The following is an 18,201-nucleotide window of genomic DNA, read 5'->3' as shown; positions in this document are numbered from 1 at the left end:
AAGAAATGCTAGGTGCAAACAAAGGTTAGCACCTACCATAATGTGTTTTGAATATAAAATAAAAGGATCAGAGTCTCACAGTCATTAACTCTTCATCCTCCTTGTCACCACCCAACTTATTTTCTTGGAACATTTTAAGGACTAATATTCCCGAAAAATGCTATCTAAATCCAAATAGGAAGAATTTCAATATTCAGGATATTTTCTTTGAGCATCTAATGGAACTGTAAAGATTAAATATACAGAATGAAAACCAATAAGTGTAGCAATGCATTATTATTATGTCTATTTGTCTGCTCATTATTGCCCCTTTGTTGAATATCAAGATTCCCAGAAGGAAAAATAAATTGGATCATTGAGAGAAATAGATGCACTCAATGAGTGGTTTTTAATTAGCATGGTCACTTTTTGGGTTTGGGGTGATTTTGGCAGTACCCCCACTACTGATTATGTTTTAAATTATTGCTTTTCCTTGAGGAATCCACCCTTCTGACTCAAGAAAAAAAATTCCTCCCAGGAAGAAATAGTATGCAATAAATACAAACTATACTTGTACACCTCTTCATAAACCTTCCCATACTCCCAACTATTTGGGAGATAATGGCTTCAGAAACACTGGAAAGGCAAAGTAGTCTATCTCCGGACAGTTAATATCTTCATTCAGATAAGAAGGAAACCATTGGATTTGAGGGTTTTGCTATCCCCAATAATCTGATGAATTAAATTATCTGACTGAATGTTTCTGATAATTATTCAACTCCTGTCCTCATGTGTAAGTTCTTGGCTGCAGAAAAGTTCTAAAAATGATGCCAGACCTAGCTGTACCCTTGCCAGTTATCCGCTACAAACCCAGACTTTAAGCATCCCTCCTCTCTTTCCCATCTCTCCCACTCATTTAGCCCTTAGCATATGCAGCATTTAATCATTTCTTTTGGTTTAGAGCACACACACACCTAAGAAAGTCAGGTGGTAGAATGAAAAGATGAGCTTAGGAAATAAACAGGGCTCAGTTTAAAATGGCCTTTAAGTAAATGACATACTTAACTCATTTGAGCCTTGGTTTCTTTGTTGGTAAAACGGAGATAAATTAAAACAGCCAGGGTTCTTGTGGCTGAAAGTGATAGGATGCTATTATTTAATGGCTTAAAGAATTAAGCAGTGTATTACCTCACACAGCAAGGCACCTAGGAGCAGAGTGGTTGAGGATTGGTTAAATCAGGAATTCATTAATATTATGGAAGACCCAGGTGCTTTCTGTCTTTTTGGTCCACTTATGATTTCAAGATGACTGTGCACTCTAAGCGCTACCAAGATCCACAAAGGAGATGGCGAAAGTTCTTGTGACCCTTCTAAGAGTGAAGAAAATGTTCCTAGAGTTTCCCTGACAGCCCCCACCTCCGTCCCCTCAATCTGGTAGGCATTCTTTATGCTGTGTTATATTTAGCTCAGAGTCACACCACACAGCAATGCCCACAGTAATTGCTAACATGGGCCATAGAACTATCATGACTGACTGAGAAGAATCAAGATTTACCCCAAGGCTGCAGAGAAGACCCTGAAGCATATCAGAACCTAGATAAAATATTTTATTGACAAGGAAAAAGAGAAAGAAGAGACCAAAGGGCAACTGGAAGTGTAAGAATGGGAAGAAATTTATGTTTGCCTCCCTACCTAGATGGTAAGGGTAAAGGAATATGTCTCATGTCATTTTCATATCCCCAGTAACCAGTATTTTGCCTCCTACAGAAAATGTTTTGGGGAATATGTACGAACACATAATGATGAAGTTCCTCTAATCAGTAAGGAATATACTTGAAGTCGTTTTCTCAAGAGTGGAAATGACTTTAGGCTCCTACATAGACACTTTGTCTCCTAAGCCATCTCATGGCAATTGCTCTGTGTTTAAGAGAGCACCATGGTTTCACTGGGGCAGCAGGCAGATACCATGTAAGTGAGAAATCAGATCCAATGGATGCATCTAGAGATGGTCAAGACAAATAATACATTCTCTGCATTTTAGACAGTTTCCTCAGGTGTAGCCATGAGATTATATGCCCTGAATGGCTGTCATAGCATTGAAAGCAAGGAAATATAGTCCTCATCTCCATCTATTGAAGGGGACAATGACTATTGAAGAAGGCCACTGAATTCACAAATATATCACATTCTAGAATCTTCTTACCCTGGAGGTTGGAGGGAAGACATTAATGATAAATATGAAAACAGGCAATTAATCATCAGCCACTGCAAGATGAGAAATTCTTCAGAAGTTTGTGTTAATGGAAGGATTGCTATTTTCGATCTTCTGTTTTTTTCTGTCCCTGGATGCCTTGGGTAATGTGAGACAAAGCTCAAGGGAATGTAACCAGCCACCCAAAATGAATGCAGTCAAGTGAGAAGTTGCAGAGCTGTGACTTGGAGCAGTATTATGAATTACTCTGAGAAGGAGCTTCAGCTCCCAAGTTCAATCATGGGCTTGGAATGTATTCCAGAGGGTGTTCAGAGCCAGGGAGAGATGATGTCAAATACTAGTTTCAGAAATACCAAGGGTTGAATGACTCATGACCTATCACTAATCTCAACCTTCAGCGATCCCCTAGCCCCAGAAGCTATATTTAGTCAATATATTCAAATGGAAATATAATGGGTAGATGAGATGTAATAATGAGGAGTTAAGAATTTTAGTGAACAAAAATAAATCGGCTTTGAGGCTTAAGGCAGAAAAGAAGAGAGTAACAGAGAATATGAATACATGTGTTTGAAAAATATTTCCATAAATGAAGTAAAACATACAGGGAACCTAATATGCATTCCAAGGAATAGCGTAATTATGGATAAATGTGGGTTTTCTTAAAGTATGCTTTCTTTGGCAGGCTTCCATTTCTAATAAAAAGTATTCATTTTAAGAATGAACAATGAGTTTACCTTGGAGGGATTCTTTTGGTCTTAGCTGTTGGACAATAAACTCTTTCTCTTTTTTATTCTTCAGTTTTTTCCCCACATTCCTTTGCATCTCACAAACCCAACCTCACAAACCATGCTTTACCATGGTTTTCAAAACATTAACTGATCAACATTCAAAAAATACATCAAATTCCTTCTAATTGTTCTTTGATTCAAAATATTCACAAGAAAATCTAAGGAAATGTTTCTCAAAACGTTGAACCTCTTATTACAGAATGCTCTAGTGTCTGTTAGGTATTTATCTACTTTGATACACTGTTAAATCTGATTAAATTCATCATGCTATCCTTACTAAAGTTAGTAACATTCAACTAGTATTAATGAAATTGATTCAGAAATTGTACAATATGTAATTGTGTTGATATGGTCAGTAATGTGCTTAAACAATTCTCTAAACAGTACACACAAAAATCTGCTCTATTCTTTTTTTTTTTTTTTGAGACAGAGTCTCGCTCTGTCGCCCAGGCTAGAGTGCAGTGGCCAGATCTCAGCTCACTGCAAGCTCCGCCTCCCGGGTTTACGCCATTCTCCTGCCTCAGCCTCCAGAGTAGCTGGGACTACAGGCGCCCGCCACTATGCCCGGCTAGTTTTTCGTATTTTTTTAGTAGAGATGGGGTTTCACTGTGTTAGCCAGGATGGTCTCGATCTCCTGACCTCATGATCCGCCCGTCTCGGCCTCCCACAGTGCTGGGATTACAGGCTTGAGCCACCGCGCCCGGCCTGCTCTATTCTTTAATACAGGTGTAATTTTCTGCAGGAGCAAGTATTTTAAATAACCTAATAATATTTGAATTATTCACTTCCTTTAGATATAGCTCCCCTTTAAGTTTAGGAAAAACATATAAATGTTTGTCTTTTCCCCTTTACTCCCACTGTCCCCTTGTCCCTAATGCAAAAAAAGACCTTTGTAAATCTTTGCCATGACAATGAACTTTGAGGCAATTATTAATGGCAATTTGATTATCCAGCATCAGGAACTTTCTAGGTCATTTTGTCAGCATTTCTGCTTTTCCAAATGCATCATTGTGTTAAAAACATCCCATTTTTCCAGTAAGGAAAAGTTATTATGCAGACCCACTTAATCAGCCTTTCAGTGCATTTATTAGGGCTCTATAGAACTCAAAAATGTCATCCTTTTGTTATGCTGATGGTTGAGTATTATGACATGCATATAAAAATAAAATTAAGCTAGTGGGCTTAATCCCATTTTATTTGTCCTGTGTGTCTCCACGGGGCACATCTTGTCCATTTCAAAGTCATTTTAACAGTTTGCATCAATATGCCATCTTTTACCTGGCTATTTAAAAAAATGATGGTAGACCAAATGTGGTGGTTTATGCCTGTAATCTCAGCACTTCCTGAGGCAGAAGCAGGAGGATCAGTTGAGCCCAGGAGTTTGAGACCAACCTGGGCAACATAAGGAGACCCTGTCTCTAAACAAAATACAAAAATTATTTGAGCATGCTCGTGCACATCAGTGGCCCCGGCTACTTAGGAGGCTTAGGAAGGAGGATGACTTGAGCCTAGGAGGTTGAGGCTTCAGTGAGCTATGATCACACCACTGCATTCTAGCCTAGGTGACAGAGTGAGATCCCATCTCAAAGAAAAAAGAAGAAAAACTTTTAAAAAATGATTGGGGCTTATAGAGTATAAATGAAAGAAAATCTTTAATAGGGAAAACCAAAGGCTTAAATTTGTGTGTTGCAAATGGGCCTGTTGAAAGAGCTATTTATTATTACTCTTTCAAAAATAATTTATCCTGAAATTAGTGACTTCCATTGACTTAAGTAAAATAGGAGCTTTTGGCTTCCATGCCGTGTGTATTATAATCAAGGCCCTCAGACCTTTCAGGTGTTTTGATTATAATAATTCTCATCACTTTACTAGGGTATGTTAGTTCTACTCACAAAAGTCCAATTCTTGTAAAGTTTATCTTTTTCTTCTGTTGCTTGTGTTTTTGGTGTTGTATCTACAAACCCATTGCCTAATCAAGGTCACAAAAAATTTACTGCTATGTTTTCTCCTAAAGGTTTTGTAGTTTTAGCTCTTACATTTATACACTTGATCCAATTTGAGTTTAGTTCTGTATGGTATGAGGTAAGGACTCAAGTTCTTCTTCTTTTTTTTTTTTTTTTTTTAATGTGGCTATCCAGTTGTCCCAACACTATTGAAAAGACTGTTCTTTCGCACTGAATTGTCTTGGAATTGTTGAAAGTCAGTTGACCATAAATTGAGGGTTTAGTTTGGAAATCTCAGTTCTATTTCCATTAATCTATATGTCTATCTTTATGCCACTACCACATGCTTTTGATTACTGTAGCTTTGTTTTAAGTTTTGAGAAGTGTGATTCCTCCAACTTTGTTCTTATTTTTCAAGATTGCTTTGGCTATTTAAGGTTACTTACATTTCTGTATGAACTTTGGATCAGCTTGTCCCTTTTTTCCAAAAAAGCCTGGTGAGATTTTGATAAGAATTGTATCTTTAGGCCAATGGTGGGGAGTAGTGTCATCTTAGCAATACCAAGTCTTCTGTTCCATGAACATGAGATGTATTTCCATTTATTTGGGTCTTCTTTAGTTTCTTTCAACAACATTTTGTAATTATTAGAGAATAAGTTTTGCACTCCTCTGTTTAATTTAAATTTATTTTTTAGAAGAGCTTTTTAAAAACAGAATGTTTAGCTTTTCTCAGCATTTGTACCTTCAGCAAACATGTCAGAGGCAGCTGGCTTATATAAAAGAACAGTCTTCCAGCAATAAATTCTCATCAGGAGGCAGTCAGAATTAATAGAGTGAGTTTTGATGCTGTAATCCTGGATCTTCTACTTCCTAGCAATGGAAACTTGGGCAACTGAACTCTGTGCCATTTTATTATGTGAAATGGGTAGTTTTTTTTTTTTTTTTTTTATTAAATAGCTATACCACAGAGATTTTTTTGTGAAGATTAAATATTTAATATATATACAGTCCAAAAACCTGTAATTGGCACATGGTAAAGAGTTAATAAACATGCATCGTTGTTATTGTTACAATGCCCTATCTTTCCCCAAACCACTACTACAGATTCTATTTGAGATTGAGCCATTACCTTCTGGTAAGTTGAGGCAGAAGAAAGGCAAAGAATAACTGCTCCAGCTCTTAGACTCTTTGTTTTCCCACGATTGAGGAACCTTTCTAAGAAAGCACCACTGTCTTCCTTGCTTCATGGGAATCTGGGGTTTGTTTTGTTGGTGTTTTATAGCTGGCCAACTGGCTGGAAACTCCTCTGTTGAGATGTATCGCCAAGTGCTTCTGTCTGGTTGTCGCTGTGTGGAGCTGGACTGCTGGAAGGGACGAACTGCAGAAGAGGAACCTGTCATCACCCATGGCTTCACCATGACAACTGAAATATCTTTCAAGGTAGGGTATATGAATGTTACTAAGAGAGGCAGCTGGGGACACCTGATTCCTTTTGGTTAAAGCCTTCTAAGGTAGAAAGTCCCAGTCATCACAATTAAGTCCAAAGGCTGTTAATCATCTTTGCAATTTCAGAGGCTAAAATTTGGCTATTTATTCATGAATAATTGGCATCAGGTGAATTAATCCATGCTAACCAAATTCTAAGGAAACTGTCTTGTGAAAGGAAATATCAATGTATTTGTCTTGTCCTCTTTAGCACTCTTACTTCTAATTTCTTGCATTTTATTTTTGTGAAATGTACATACTTAAAGAATACAGACAACATATTTATATGCTTTAACTAATGGCTATAAAGTATGCATCCATGTAACTACCATCTAAATTGAGAAATAGAAACTTGGGTGTACCTGAAACACTTCCATGTATCCATTCCCATCAGAATGACCTGTTTACCCTCAGAGGTGACCACTGTCCTGACTATTACAGTGATCCCTACTTTGCACTTCTTTAGAGCACAAAGTACAAATTTATGTGCAGCCCTAAATGATGTAACTTCACCAATTTTTTTCATTTGTAAATTGATTCACACTATAGTATACATTATTTTATGACTTGCTTTTTTCACTCCACATTGTTTAGAAGGTTCATTAATATTGTTTCAGGTAACTCTAGATTTTTTGACTTTCTTTTCATGATGATAATATTAATTACTACTGTTAATTATTATATAAGACTCCATTCTGTGATGCTAGCTGTTGGAATGGTGATGCCAATCAGTCAAAGACCCCCAGGAACATACTTATGGTCAAGTTGGGTTTGTTTGCTCATACAACAAAGGAGAACACATGTTGTGGGGAGCTGGGGTATCTCAGTAAAAGTATATTAGCGAGGACTTACAGAACTTGGGCTTGTAGTAGGTGATTTGGGGGACGGTTCAAGGGAGAAGTGTTTTACAATGGATTGGGTGCTGTCAGCAAGCAGGAACAATCCTATGAGAGGGTATCTTAGTAAATCCTATCTAGGAAGCAGGACTAAAGCTGTTATTGATAAAGATGCATCAGTCATTCTTGCTAATGAGAAATGAGGTGCATTTGGTCTCTCTTCTTTCTCCACCCTTAGCTCTATTTTGCACCACAAAGGGCCACACATTCATGTGTATGGACACCCAAGCCCAAATGTCTAACGTCTGTCCACATCTCCTGCAAAGAGCCTTCCCTAGGGGGTTGGGGCAGTTGGAGTAGGGGAAATCTGGGGTCCTAGGTACTTGGAGAGTGACTGGAGAAAGAAGGTGTGGGCTTCAGGGAAAATGTTCTCTTGGCTGACTCAGGCTTTTTCACCCCTTTAAATGGGAATCAGAAGAGAAGGGCTAGAGGACAACCTCTTGCACTAGGTCCCAAGGCATAAGCCCTATTGCCTGGGATACCTGGGTCTCGGGGAAGTGTCACCAACTCTTATCTGAAGCAACCAAGGAAACAGAGTCCAAGTATGTAAGTAACTAAGGTTAGTGGAGACGAGGCCGTTGAAAATGGGAGATTAGAGTACTGAGAAGCTAGAATATGGGATGAATATAATGTTAATATCTCCAAGGTTAGTGAAAAAGCTTTGGATGAAGAAACTGTGAGCCACTTGCCAATTCTTTGCTGAATGAGGGTGGCTCAGTAGATGGCAGAAGTGAAGAAGAGGTAAAAACTCTTTTGGCTGCTTCATGGGAAGTAGGTTTTTTTTTTTTTTTTTTTTTTAGAAGATTGAAAAGTAGTGTTTTGGAAGTAGCATTGAGAGCAAAAAGATCCCAAACCCAGCTTCTTACTGTGAAACACTTGAGATGTGAGAAAAGAAACAGGGATCACTGAAGACAGCAGCTAACAAGAAGCAAGATTTTCAAGGGACAGCCAAGTTTCTGTTTAAACAAAAGGATTTTTCTGATCGAAGTTGCTGTATTAGACAATAATAAAAATGTTTTCAGCAGTAATATCATTCACACCTAAAAATATGCATATTATGTTGTGCCTAAGGAATATGACTTTTCATGATTTCTTCAACTTAGCCTACAACGCAATAATTATAGAAAATAGCATCCTTCACGTAAATTTTACGACAAAGTTGAATATGGGGTTGACGTTAATTCTGATTGAAATCTGTAAAAGCTGTGTCTGTTCCGGAAATTGAGCACGATTATGACCCTTGCATTTTCTTAAGTGGAAAATCAATGTTTTTTTAATTCATTCCATAGTCCCACTTCCTCCCTCTCAGACCTTGCTGTGGTCCTTTGTCAACTACCTAAGATGCAGTTTAACATAGTTGGGCTCTTTAAGAAAAAGTGGAGACAGGTGACCCTCGTGTGGAGCCAGTGCATCTTGGGCTCATCTGTCTGTTGATGGATGATGATGCTCCTGGAATGGCAGACAGCATGCCCTGATGGAGCTGAGAGCTGGTGGCACTGCACATTGTCCGTCCACCAGGAAGACCTGCCCCACTTCCCAGGCCACTGCCCTGTCTACCCTCCAGAGACATTGTGAGAAGCAATTGTTATTTTCTTAATAATTTAAAATCCTCCCAAGTTCTCTGAGTTCCTTGGGGGAGAATAAACAGCAAGCATATCCTAAGGCATATTTATTTTATGTGGAGCATTTGCTTCTTGGCCTCTGCCTGCCATCGAGTCAACTTGGAGTGACTCTCCTTGTGCACTCGATCATAGAAGTGGTTCTTCAATTACATCTGTAATCCCAGAGTCACGGGCTGATTGAACACATCTTCCTGGGCTCTGGAAGCAAGGCTTCTCAACCACGTCCACACACTTGCCAGCAGGTGAGAGGCTTAAAGACGAAATCTAGCCCAGAATGCTGCTTTCTGTCTCTGCCTGCTAGAGTTGGGAGTGGGGAGGTAACCAGGATGGCTAAAGAGAGGAGTGAATCCATCATCCCAGTTGGTTTTTCTAGCTGTTCCTCCTGCTAATGCACATAGCAGGATAGACGGTTCTGTCTGAGATGTGGGTAGGTGACAGTGGGTGAGGATGGATGTGGGGAGTAGAAATGCCAACCTATTTTGCAGACAGATATACAGTAGCAAGGATGCTTTGCATCAGGACTGAGACTAGAGGAAGGCAATTAAGTCACCTAGCAAGTAAAATTTAAGGGTGTCTTTGCTCTCAGGGCTGTGTAAGCACGGAGCTGGCACTGGAGAGTGAGTGGCTCTTTAAATTTTGCACTTAGTCGCTTCTCTTGCCTCATCCTAGTCCCAACCCTGCTTGCTTGATTATCAGCCTGCAGTCTGCTTTCCCTGAACCCAGTGTGTAAGGTGACTTTGTAAGAAAGAGTAAGAAGAGAAACAGGGCACAAGGCCCTACATAATCTGCAATCCCCCCATTACCTTGTTTCTTACTGTTTTCCCCCTCACCCACTGGGCTCCAACTATACTGACCTTGCTGTTCCTTGGCTGTGCCAGGCTGGTCCCACCTCACAGCCTTTGCACAGGCTCTTCTCTCTGCCTGGAATGGTCTTCCCATAGGTATCTGCCTGGTTCTTCCCTTGCCTCCTTGAAGCCTTCCTCAAATGTTACCTTCTCAGTGAGGCCTCCTGGGACCGATCTATTTACTACTGTCACCAGCCACCACTCCCAATCCCCACACTTTATAACCCTGACATGCCAGCTTTTTAGTATTGTATTTTCCTAAGGCTCGTATGATATCACCTTCTAACAATCTGCCTAATTTGCTTAATTCCTATGTTCCTTGTTTATTGTCTCTTCTACTAACGCATAAGCTCCACAAAGACAGGGCTCTTTGTTCTGTTCCCTGATCTGTCCCAAGTTGTCTTCTTTGAGCAGAACCTGACATATAGTAGGTGCTCAATAAATGTTTTTGGATGAATTTTCCCTTCCCAAAGCAAGTAGATCAGATATAGCATAACTTCCATTTTTAGTCTTTCTTGCCTCTGCTCATCAGATAAGTGAATTTGTCTTTCTCCATCCTACACATAATATGTTGGTAGAGGCAGGGAAAACATTCCCCCAACATTTGCCAGTTTTAGCTGCCCTGAACTTTTGGGCCAGATATTCACAGTATAATGAGACTATATTCTATAGCTACACTGCGTAGCACAGCAGCAAAATACATTGATTGCAGAGTTCATTTTTATGTCACCCAGTGTATCTGCTTTCAGTGTGTGTGACCTGGAAAGCTTCTGTGTGATAGATCCCAAAAGCAAGAGATCCTATTGGCATTTTCTCCCTATTGACTGTATGGGTCAAAATAAAAACTTATGCTCTGGAAAAGGAGACATTCAGCCTCTTTATGAAGGGCTTTTTGTTTTGTAGTCTGGCTTTATTATTTGTCCCATGTATCTGTTTCCATGCCTCATCACATTAGTCTTCCTGGTGGCCTAGACATAGCAATTCACCACTTGGTTTTCATTCTATCTTCTCCCACCCAATATCCTTTCTCCTTATGCTTGACACCACCCACCCGCCTCTTTCCCTGGGTGGTTTTTCTCCTTTTAGGCAGCTTCCTTTTAACCAGCAATTATACAAGATGGAAAACTGGATAATGTAATAAAATATATGAGGAAAATGTATTAAATTTGAGTAGGTTAAATTGAGCATTTCTGAAAATAAAGTGTCATTCATTCCCTGAGAGAAACAATAATTTAGGATGCAATTTCACTGCTACCTAAATGCACATGTAAAATGGATATCCAAATACACCTACTGTTGTCTGTCAAGGATAAAGGATTTCAAGGGCAGTTTGTCTCACTGGAGTTTAGTAATTGACCCATATGGTTTATAGATTATTGAATGTAGTGCTGTAAGTCTCTGAAAAACAGTATTGGCTTGATAAGGAACAATGGAGCATTACTGTACTTTCACATCCAATGTCCACCAATTATGGCAAGTATGAAAGAGTGAAACTTAAAAGCTATAACTGGTTTTCTCATTCTGACTGATCACACACATCATACAAAATATTTCAAAGGCACAAAAGCATGAAAGTTCTCCAGTGGAACTTCTAAAGTTTTCAGTGGCTCTCAACTAAAAATTATTAGATGAAATTTAGTAATTCCTTTTTTTTTTTTTTTTTTGGTTTAATAATTGCAAAAGATTTCCTAAGCTGCTAGCTAAAGTTATGGTAGAGATGGGGAGAGGTGGACAGAGAGAGGAGGGAGAAGGATGGGTGAGAAAGAGAGAAAGGTGAACACAGAAGGCAAGGATGCTCTCTGGAGCTGACTGCCAGGGGTCCAGTACCAGCTCTTCCATTCAGTTGCTGCAAGACCTTGGAGAAGCTTCCTTCCCAGTGCAAGTTTCCTTTGTTATCAGCAAAATGGAGATGATAATAGTGTTTACCTCCTGGGGTGATTATAAGTAAGCATTCAGTAACTGTACTTAATATACAAATATTGCTTAAACTATGCATGGCATGCAGTGACTACTCTATAAATGTTAGCTTCTGATGTTATCATTGAAATGCATAAAAGTCAAATGTTAGCTTTCTTTCTGTAAATATAATGGTTGTGTATTACATGGGCATGGACTTATTAAGCCAGAGTGAAGGTGGGGGGCTGAATTAAGTCATCTGTAAGGCTGCCATCCTCTACGTGGGCATCCTCTATGCTCAACCCATGGCATCCACTTCACTTCCAGGAAGGTACCAGAAGCCCAAATTGTAGTAAACTAAACACAGCCTAGGCCTTGGTTAGGGGCCTAGTAGGAGCAGAGAAGGAAACAACAGATGAGCTTGGATGCTCCACTGCAAACATGAGTCCTAAGTCAAGCACACAAGATCAGAAGTACACAATGTCAGAGTCAGGACAAAGGGAAAAGCAGGGGAAGCAAGACAGGAAAGTCTAGGAACCCCAGTGGCCCAGTTGTAGTTCAGACCACACTAGCATCCCCACTGTGGGAAGAGAGAACGAAACCCAGGGAGCTACGAAGATGGGGAGCATGGACTCCCTACAAGTCTAAGAGCAGGCCCAGAGAAGCACTCACATTTTATCAGCCTAAGATAAAGATATGAAGAGAGATTTGACCTGAAGCTAAATACCCACTTCCTAAATTAGAGGAGGGGAGGAGGGGCTTACCCACCTTCAGATTTGACTCTCCTTGGCCTAAATACCAATGAGGCGAGCCCACAATCCACTTTCATTATTAAAGGCAGCTGGAGAAGTTCTCAAATAGACAATGAAGAGAGCCATCATCAGAAAAGTTAGCAAAGCTGGCCAGCGCAGTGGCTCATGCCTGTAATCCCAGCACTTTGGGAGGCTGAGGCAGGCAGATCACTTGAGGTCAGAAGTTCAAAACCAGCCGGCCAACATGGCGAAACCCCATCTCTACTAAAAATGCAAAAAATTAGCTGAGTGTGGTGATATGTGCCTGTAGTCCCAGCTGCTTGGGAGCTGAGGCACAAGATTGCCTGAACCAAGGAGGCAGAGGTTACAGTGAACCGAGATCATACTACGGCACTCCAGCCTGGGCAACAGAGCAAGACTTCATTTCAAAAAAAAAAAAAAAAACAGGTAGCAAAGACTAACTACACTTTTGTTGGAAATTTCAGCCATGAAAGTTGTTAAAAAATTAATCTGGCTATTGAGTATGAATCAACATTCAACCTTCTATAATACAAAATTACATTTACTTTGGTTACAATCAAGTTTTAAGCTTTGCTTAAGCCAATGATCAGACTAGTCCAAAGGTCAACAAATTATCTTCTGCAGGCCACATTTATCCTGCCATCTACTTTTGTGAATTAAGCTTTGTTGGAACACAGCCACATCCAATTGTTTGCATATTATCTGTGGCTGCTTTGGGGCTATGCATTAGTCTGGACTGGCTCTCTTTCTAGAGAGACAGAGTTATTAAAAGGAACCGGCTCATGTGGTTATGGAGGTTGAGAAATTCCAAGATCTTCAGTTGACAAACTGGAGACCCAGCTGACCTAATAGTACAATAGCAGTCCCGATCCAAAGGCATAAGAATAAGGAGAGCCAATGGTGTAAGCTGCAGTACAAGTCCAAGTCTCAAGGTAGGAGAAGACCGATGTCCCAGCTCAAAAACAGTCGAGCAGAAACAGCAAATTCTCCTTTACTCTGTCTTTTTTTTTTTTTTTTCCGATTCAGGCTTCCAGTGGATTGAATGAGGCCCATCCACATTAGGGAGGGCAGGCTGCTTAACTCGGTCTACCAATGTAAATGTTAATCTCTTCCAGAAACCCCTCAAGAGACACCCAGAAGAATGTTTAAGCAAATATCTGGGCACCCCATGACCCAGTCAAGTTGACACATAAAATTAATCATCACCAGCTTCAAAGGCAGAGTTAAATAGTTGCCATAGAAATAGAAACTCTATGTCCAGCAAAGCCTAAAACACTACCTGGTCCTTTATGAAAAATGTGTGCTGATCTCTGAGCTAGTCAACAGAAGAATAAATGGGAACACAACTAGATAAATTCTGTTTCTCTTCTGTCACATATCAGGAGTTCATTCATTCATTTGAAAGTATTTTGTGAGCATCTAGAATGTGCCTTAGCAGAACAGTGAAGAAAACAAGTTCTTACCTCAAGAAGTTTACATTGTCTAGTGAGGAAAGATAGATCAAAATAAACACAAAGATACAGTGCATAGAAACATGCCCTTTAAAACAATCTAAATCAGTGGACAAGGAAAAGAGAGAGCTGAGTTATGCTGTCTGGATGGTGGAGGCAGGCCTTTGGTAAGGTGATGTTTAGGCACAGATGCTGTACTTACTCCCAAATCAATGCAATATATCATGCTTTCATGTGAGTATTTTTGACTGAAGGAACATAGTGCAAAGATGGTGAGATGAAAGCATGCCTGATATATTCAAGGAAAAGCAACAAGATCAATGGACTGTATCCAGGTGACAGAGAGGGAGAGGAAAAGGAGATGAATTTAAAGAAATGGCAGGTGCCAGATCAAGTTAGGCTCTGTAGATTATGATAATGAATTTGGATTTCATTCCATGTGAAATGGGAGGTCATTGGAAAGTTTATTAAAAGGAGCGAAACTGTCTACTCATGTTTAGGAGCAATGACTCTGGCTATGGTGTGGAATACAGCGGCAAGCACTAGAAGCCAGGAAAGCAGTAAAAAGACTGTGTCAGTCAGCTTCTCCTAGGTTTTTCTGCAATAAGAAGAAACTCCAGGATCACAGTGATTTACAGCCACAAAGGTTTACTTCTCACTCAGGTTAGATGTCAGCTGTGGCTCTGATTGCTATTGTTTGGAATTCATATTGAAAGAACAACCCCCATCTATGATATCAGTGGACTCATGGGAGAAGAGAAAGAGAAATGGCTGGACAACAACATGATGGACTTCAAGACTCTACTCAGCAGCAGCACATGTCATTTTCACACACAGGCCCTTGGCCAAAATAAAACACACAGCCAAGCCTATGGTCAACAGAGTGTGTAGATAGAATCCTCCCAAAGGAAGGGGGAAGCCAATAAGTCGCAATGATGATAAAATCTAACACAGCAGTGACTGCAGTGGTTTTTGTATCAGGATGATAGCAGTGGAGGTGCTGACACTTGACTGTACTCGGGATCTATTTTGGACAAGATTGCTGAGGAATTGAAAGATGTGAGAGAAGGAGAGGAGGCGAGAATGGCTCTACTGTATTTATCCTTTACCTGATACACTAGTACCAAATTTATGAAATAAACAAAATCCAGCCCTTTTTTTCCCACACTTAGTATCCACATCCTTGATGACCTCTATTCTCAGTTCTTTTGAGGGCTTTGCTCTTAGTTGGCTGAGATTATTAGCTGCATGGAAGTTACTGCAATGGTTGGGTATTAATAAGCTCTAGAGTCAGACAAATCTTCCTGGGGTTTAATCCCTTCCTGGGATTCTCTTCTCTATGACTTAAGGTAAGTCAGTTAATATCTCTGCACCTTAGTTGAACTGAGAATATATAACCATGATGAGCTGAATCCTTTGCCTTCTCTTGCTGCGTCTTCACAACAGATCTGTGAAGTGAGGTTTATTGCCCCCACTTTATAGGTCAGCAAACCAATACTCAGAGGCATTAAGTGATTTTCCCAAGGTCACACAGCTTATAAATCTCAGAGGCAAGGATTCAAAAGTCTGTTTGAATCCAAAGCCTGTGCTCAAATAAATCAAAAATAGCATTTAAAATCTGGATGTTGCTTACCTTTTATAGTGCTTGCTTTTTTTTTTTTTTTGACAGACTCAACTATCATAAAAGTTAAACTGATTATGTATGAAAAATAATCTGTGAGTTCATTTCTAAGAAACAGTAAAAGTGATTCTTCTCGCTCCATGCAGGCAAATCCTTCTTAGAGGATATATGCAAATGTAGTACAGAATTAGAAAGCCTTATTTATATTCTAGGGCCAGGGAAATAGCTTTCAGGAGTGGATATAAAGAACGCTATACATTAAATGGGGAAGGTAGAGACGATAGCAGAAAAGGCTCAGGCATAAGGAATAGGAGTGGAAATCCCTACTTAAAAGGAGAATATGAAAAAAATAAATATAACTAAAAACAAGTGTATGGGAATATGAAACCTCACTACTACTGAAAGTGATATAATTAAATAATAAATGAGACTGCACTTTACTACCATTTAAGTAAGAAAAACATTTTTAAGAATAATGCCCCAAACTGGTGAATATGCATTGAAATCTGGTCCTGCATGCCTTATTCTGGGCAACCTAAAATGAAAAGCAATCTGAAGATACATGAAGGACTGTAAGAGTATTCATATTCTTAAATCAAGAATTCCCCTTCTGAGAATTCATTCCCAGAAAATCATTCAAGATATTAGGGGAAAAATGAAGATGTTCTTTGTAGAATTATTTGAATGACAACTCTGAAAATGTAGCTGTCTGACAGTTGGGGAATGGTTAAATCAATTTTGATACCTTTACTTTCTAGAATTTTGTACACGTATTGAAACTTGTGGCATATACATTTTTTAAAATGCAGATTGAAAATTGAAGCACTGATACATGTTACAACATGGATGAACTTTGAAACCATGCTAAGTGAAAGATGGTCAGTACAAACAACCATATATTGTATGGTTACATTTATATGAAATAATTAAAATAGGTAAATCTATGAAGACATAAAGTTTCTATGTCTATGTTTCTATTCTATGAAGAATGATTGCCTGGGACTAGGTGTGTGGGGTGGGATGCAGGAATGGGGAGTGACTGCTAGTGGGTACATGGTTTCTTTTTGAGGCGATAAAAATGTTCTAACTTACGTTGGGATGGCGCTCGTGTGACTCTGAACATACTAAAAACCATTGAAATGTACACTTTTAATGGGCAGATTATATCTCAAAAAAGTTACATCTCAATAACAATGCTTTTTAAAAATACAAGTTGAGTATATACTGTAATTAAAACTAAACTACATAAATACATGAGAGACAGACTAGAAGTGAATATAATGAAATGCTGACAATGGTTTGGTTCAGAAAGTGGATTCGTGGGTGAAAATTTTTGCCTTCCCTTACTGTCCCAAATATTTATAATATGATTAGATTTCTTTCAGTATTAAAAAATAGATAACAATTAGCAGACAGGAGAATCCTCTCCTTTGCATTTATCTCTCACCAAAATCCAATCTTCTTATAACTTTGCAGAATCAAGAGTCGGAAATAGCACTGTCCAGCAGCCCTCGAAATCCCTTCTAGCCATTTCAGGCCATTTGATACAATTCTCTGAATGGAAGAGACAACTATATTCATAGATTTAATACCCCTCAAGAATATACAGATGAAAACTTCTGGCATACTGAATATACATGTGTTCTCATTTTTAGGAAGTGATAGAAGCAATAGCGGAGTGTGCATTTAAGACTTCACCTTTTCCAATTCTCCTTTCATTTGAGAACCATGTGGATTCGTAAGTATTCAACATATTCAGGAAAGAGTCTTTTTCCCAAATGGGGCATACTGAGTAATTGTTTATCAGATCTAAAATTATTTGACATTATTAATGGTGTTCTTCAGTCGTGTTATATATTAACTGGCATGTTTTCATTTGTAGGTAATGGAATTCACTTAAAATAATCAACATTAAAATTGTCCATTGGACTTGTAGGATCTATTTTCATACCATAGTATGGTTTTTAAATTAAAATCTCTTCTTTTTGCAATGCAATGGAACATGTTTTCCTACACAATACATGTCTCTGTTATAGATTTGGGGTGCTGTGGGCCACTTTTATAACCGTCCTTCATGAGTTCCTTCTATGCACACAATTTGAGTCCAACATCACCTTGTGGCAGGTGGAGGGAGAGCTGTGAATTCCATTTTACCAATTTGCACTTACACAGAACTCAGTTCACCAAACCTCCATATTCCCCCTTTTCACTGGCTTTCCTGTTTGTTAATATTTGTATTTGCCAATTTCAAAATAGCCTGCATGTATTGCTGAGCTACACAAAGAAAAGGTTATTTTGACTTCACTGTTTTATATTCATTTTATCACACATTACCAAAGAGAGACACATTTATATCTAATAGATGTATATTAGTTTATCATGTAGTTACTCACTTTAAAGAGCTACAGAATGAAAGATTGTTATCCATATTGAGTGAAAGCCCCCTCTTTCATTTCAGGAACCTAAGCCAGAATTTTCAACTAAAAGCCAGCAGCACCTGTCCTAATTTGGATTACAAGTTTCTTTTTATCCTCCTTCCTAATGAGAGCCTTTCCCAGGTCACTGAGCCTCTTTGTCCAAATAATTTGCAACATGTGCTTCAATTCTCTAATTGTTAGAGAGTTCACTAAATATTAAAGATGTAGATTGGTCATGAGCACATTTCAACTTGAAGAATTTCTAAGTAGTTA

At 39.0% G+C, this 18,201-nt stretch overlaps 1 protein-coding gene across 3 annotated transcripts in view; it reads left to right on the top strand.

Annotated features, from left to right (window-relative positions):
• The window catches only part of PLCB1 (phospholipase C beta 1), a 587,065-nt gene that overhangs the window by 321,229 nt on the left and 247,635 nt on the right, over nucleotides 1-18,201 (top strand). For all 3 annotated transcript variants that reach the window (XM_030915597.1, XM_030915595.1, XM_030915596.1), the window contains exons 9-10: nucleotides 6,205-6,362; nucleotides 17,167-17,249. In XM_030915597.1, coding sequence (XP_030771457.1) covers nucleotides 6,205-6,362; nucleotides 17,167-17,249 — 241 coding nt within the window. The remainder of the gene's footprint in view (nucleotides 1-6,204; nucleotides 6,363-17,166; nucleotides 17,250-18,201) is intronic.

The sequence above is a fragment of the Rhinopithecus roxellana genome, chromosome 13, assembly GCF_007565055.1.
Source record: "Rhinopithecus roxellana isolate Shanxi Qingling chromosome 13, ASM756505v1, whole genome shotgun sequence".
NCBI lineage: Eukaryota > Metazoa > Chordata > Mammalia > Primates > Cercopithecidae > Rhinopithecus > Rhinopithecus roxellana.
Note: the sequence above shows the minus strand (reverse complement) of the source record. Positions and strands in the feature narration are given on the sequence as shown.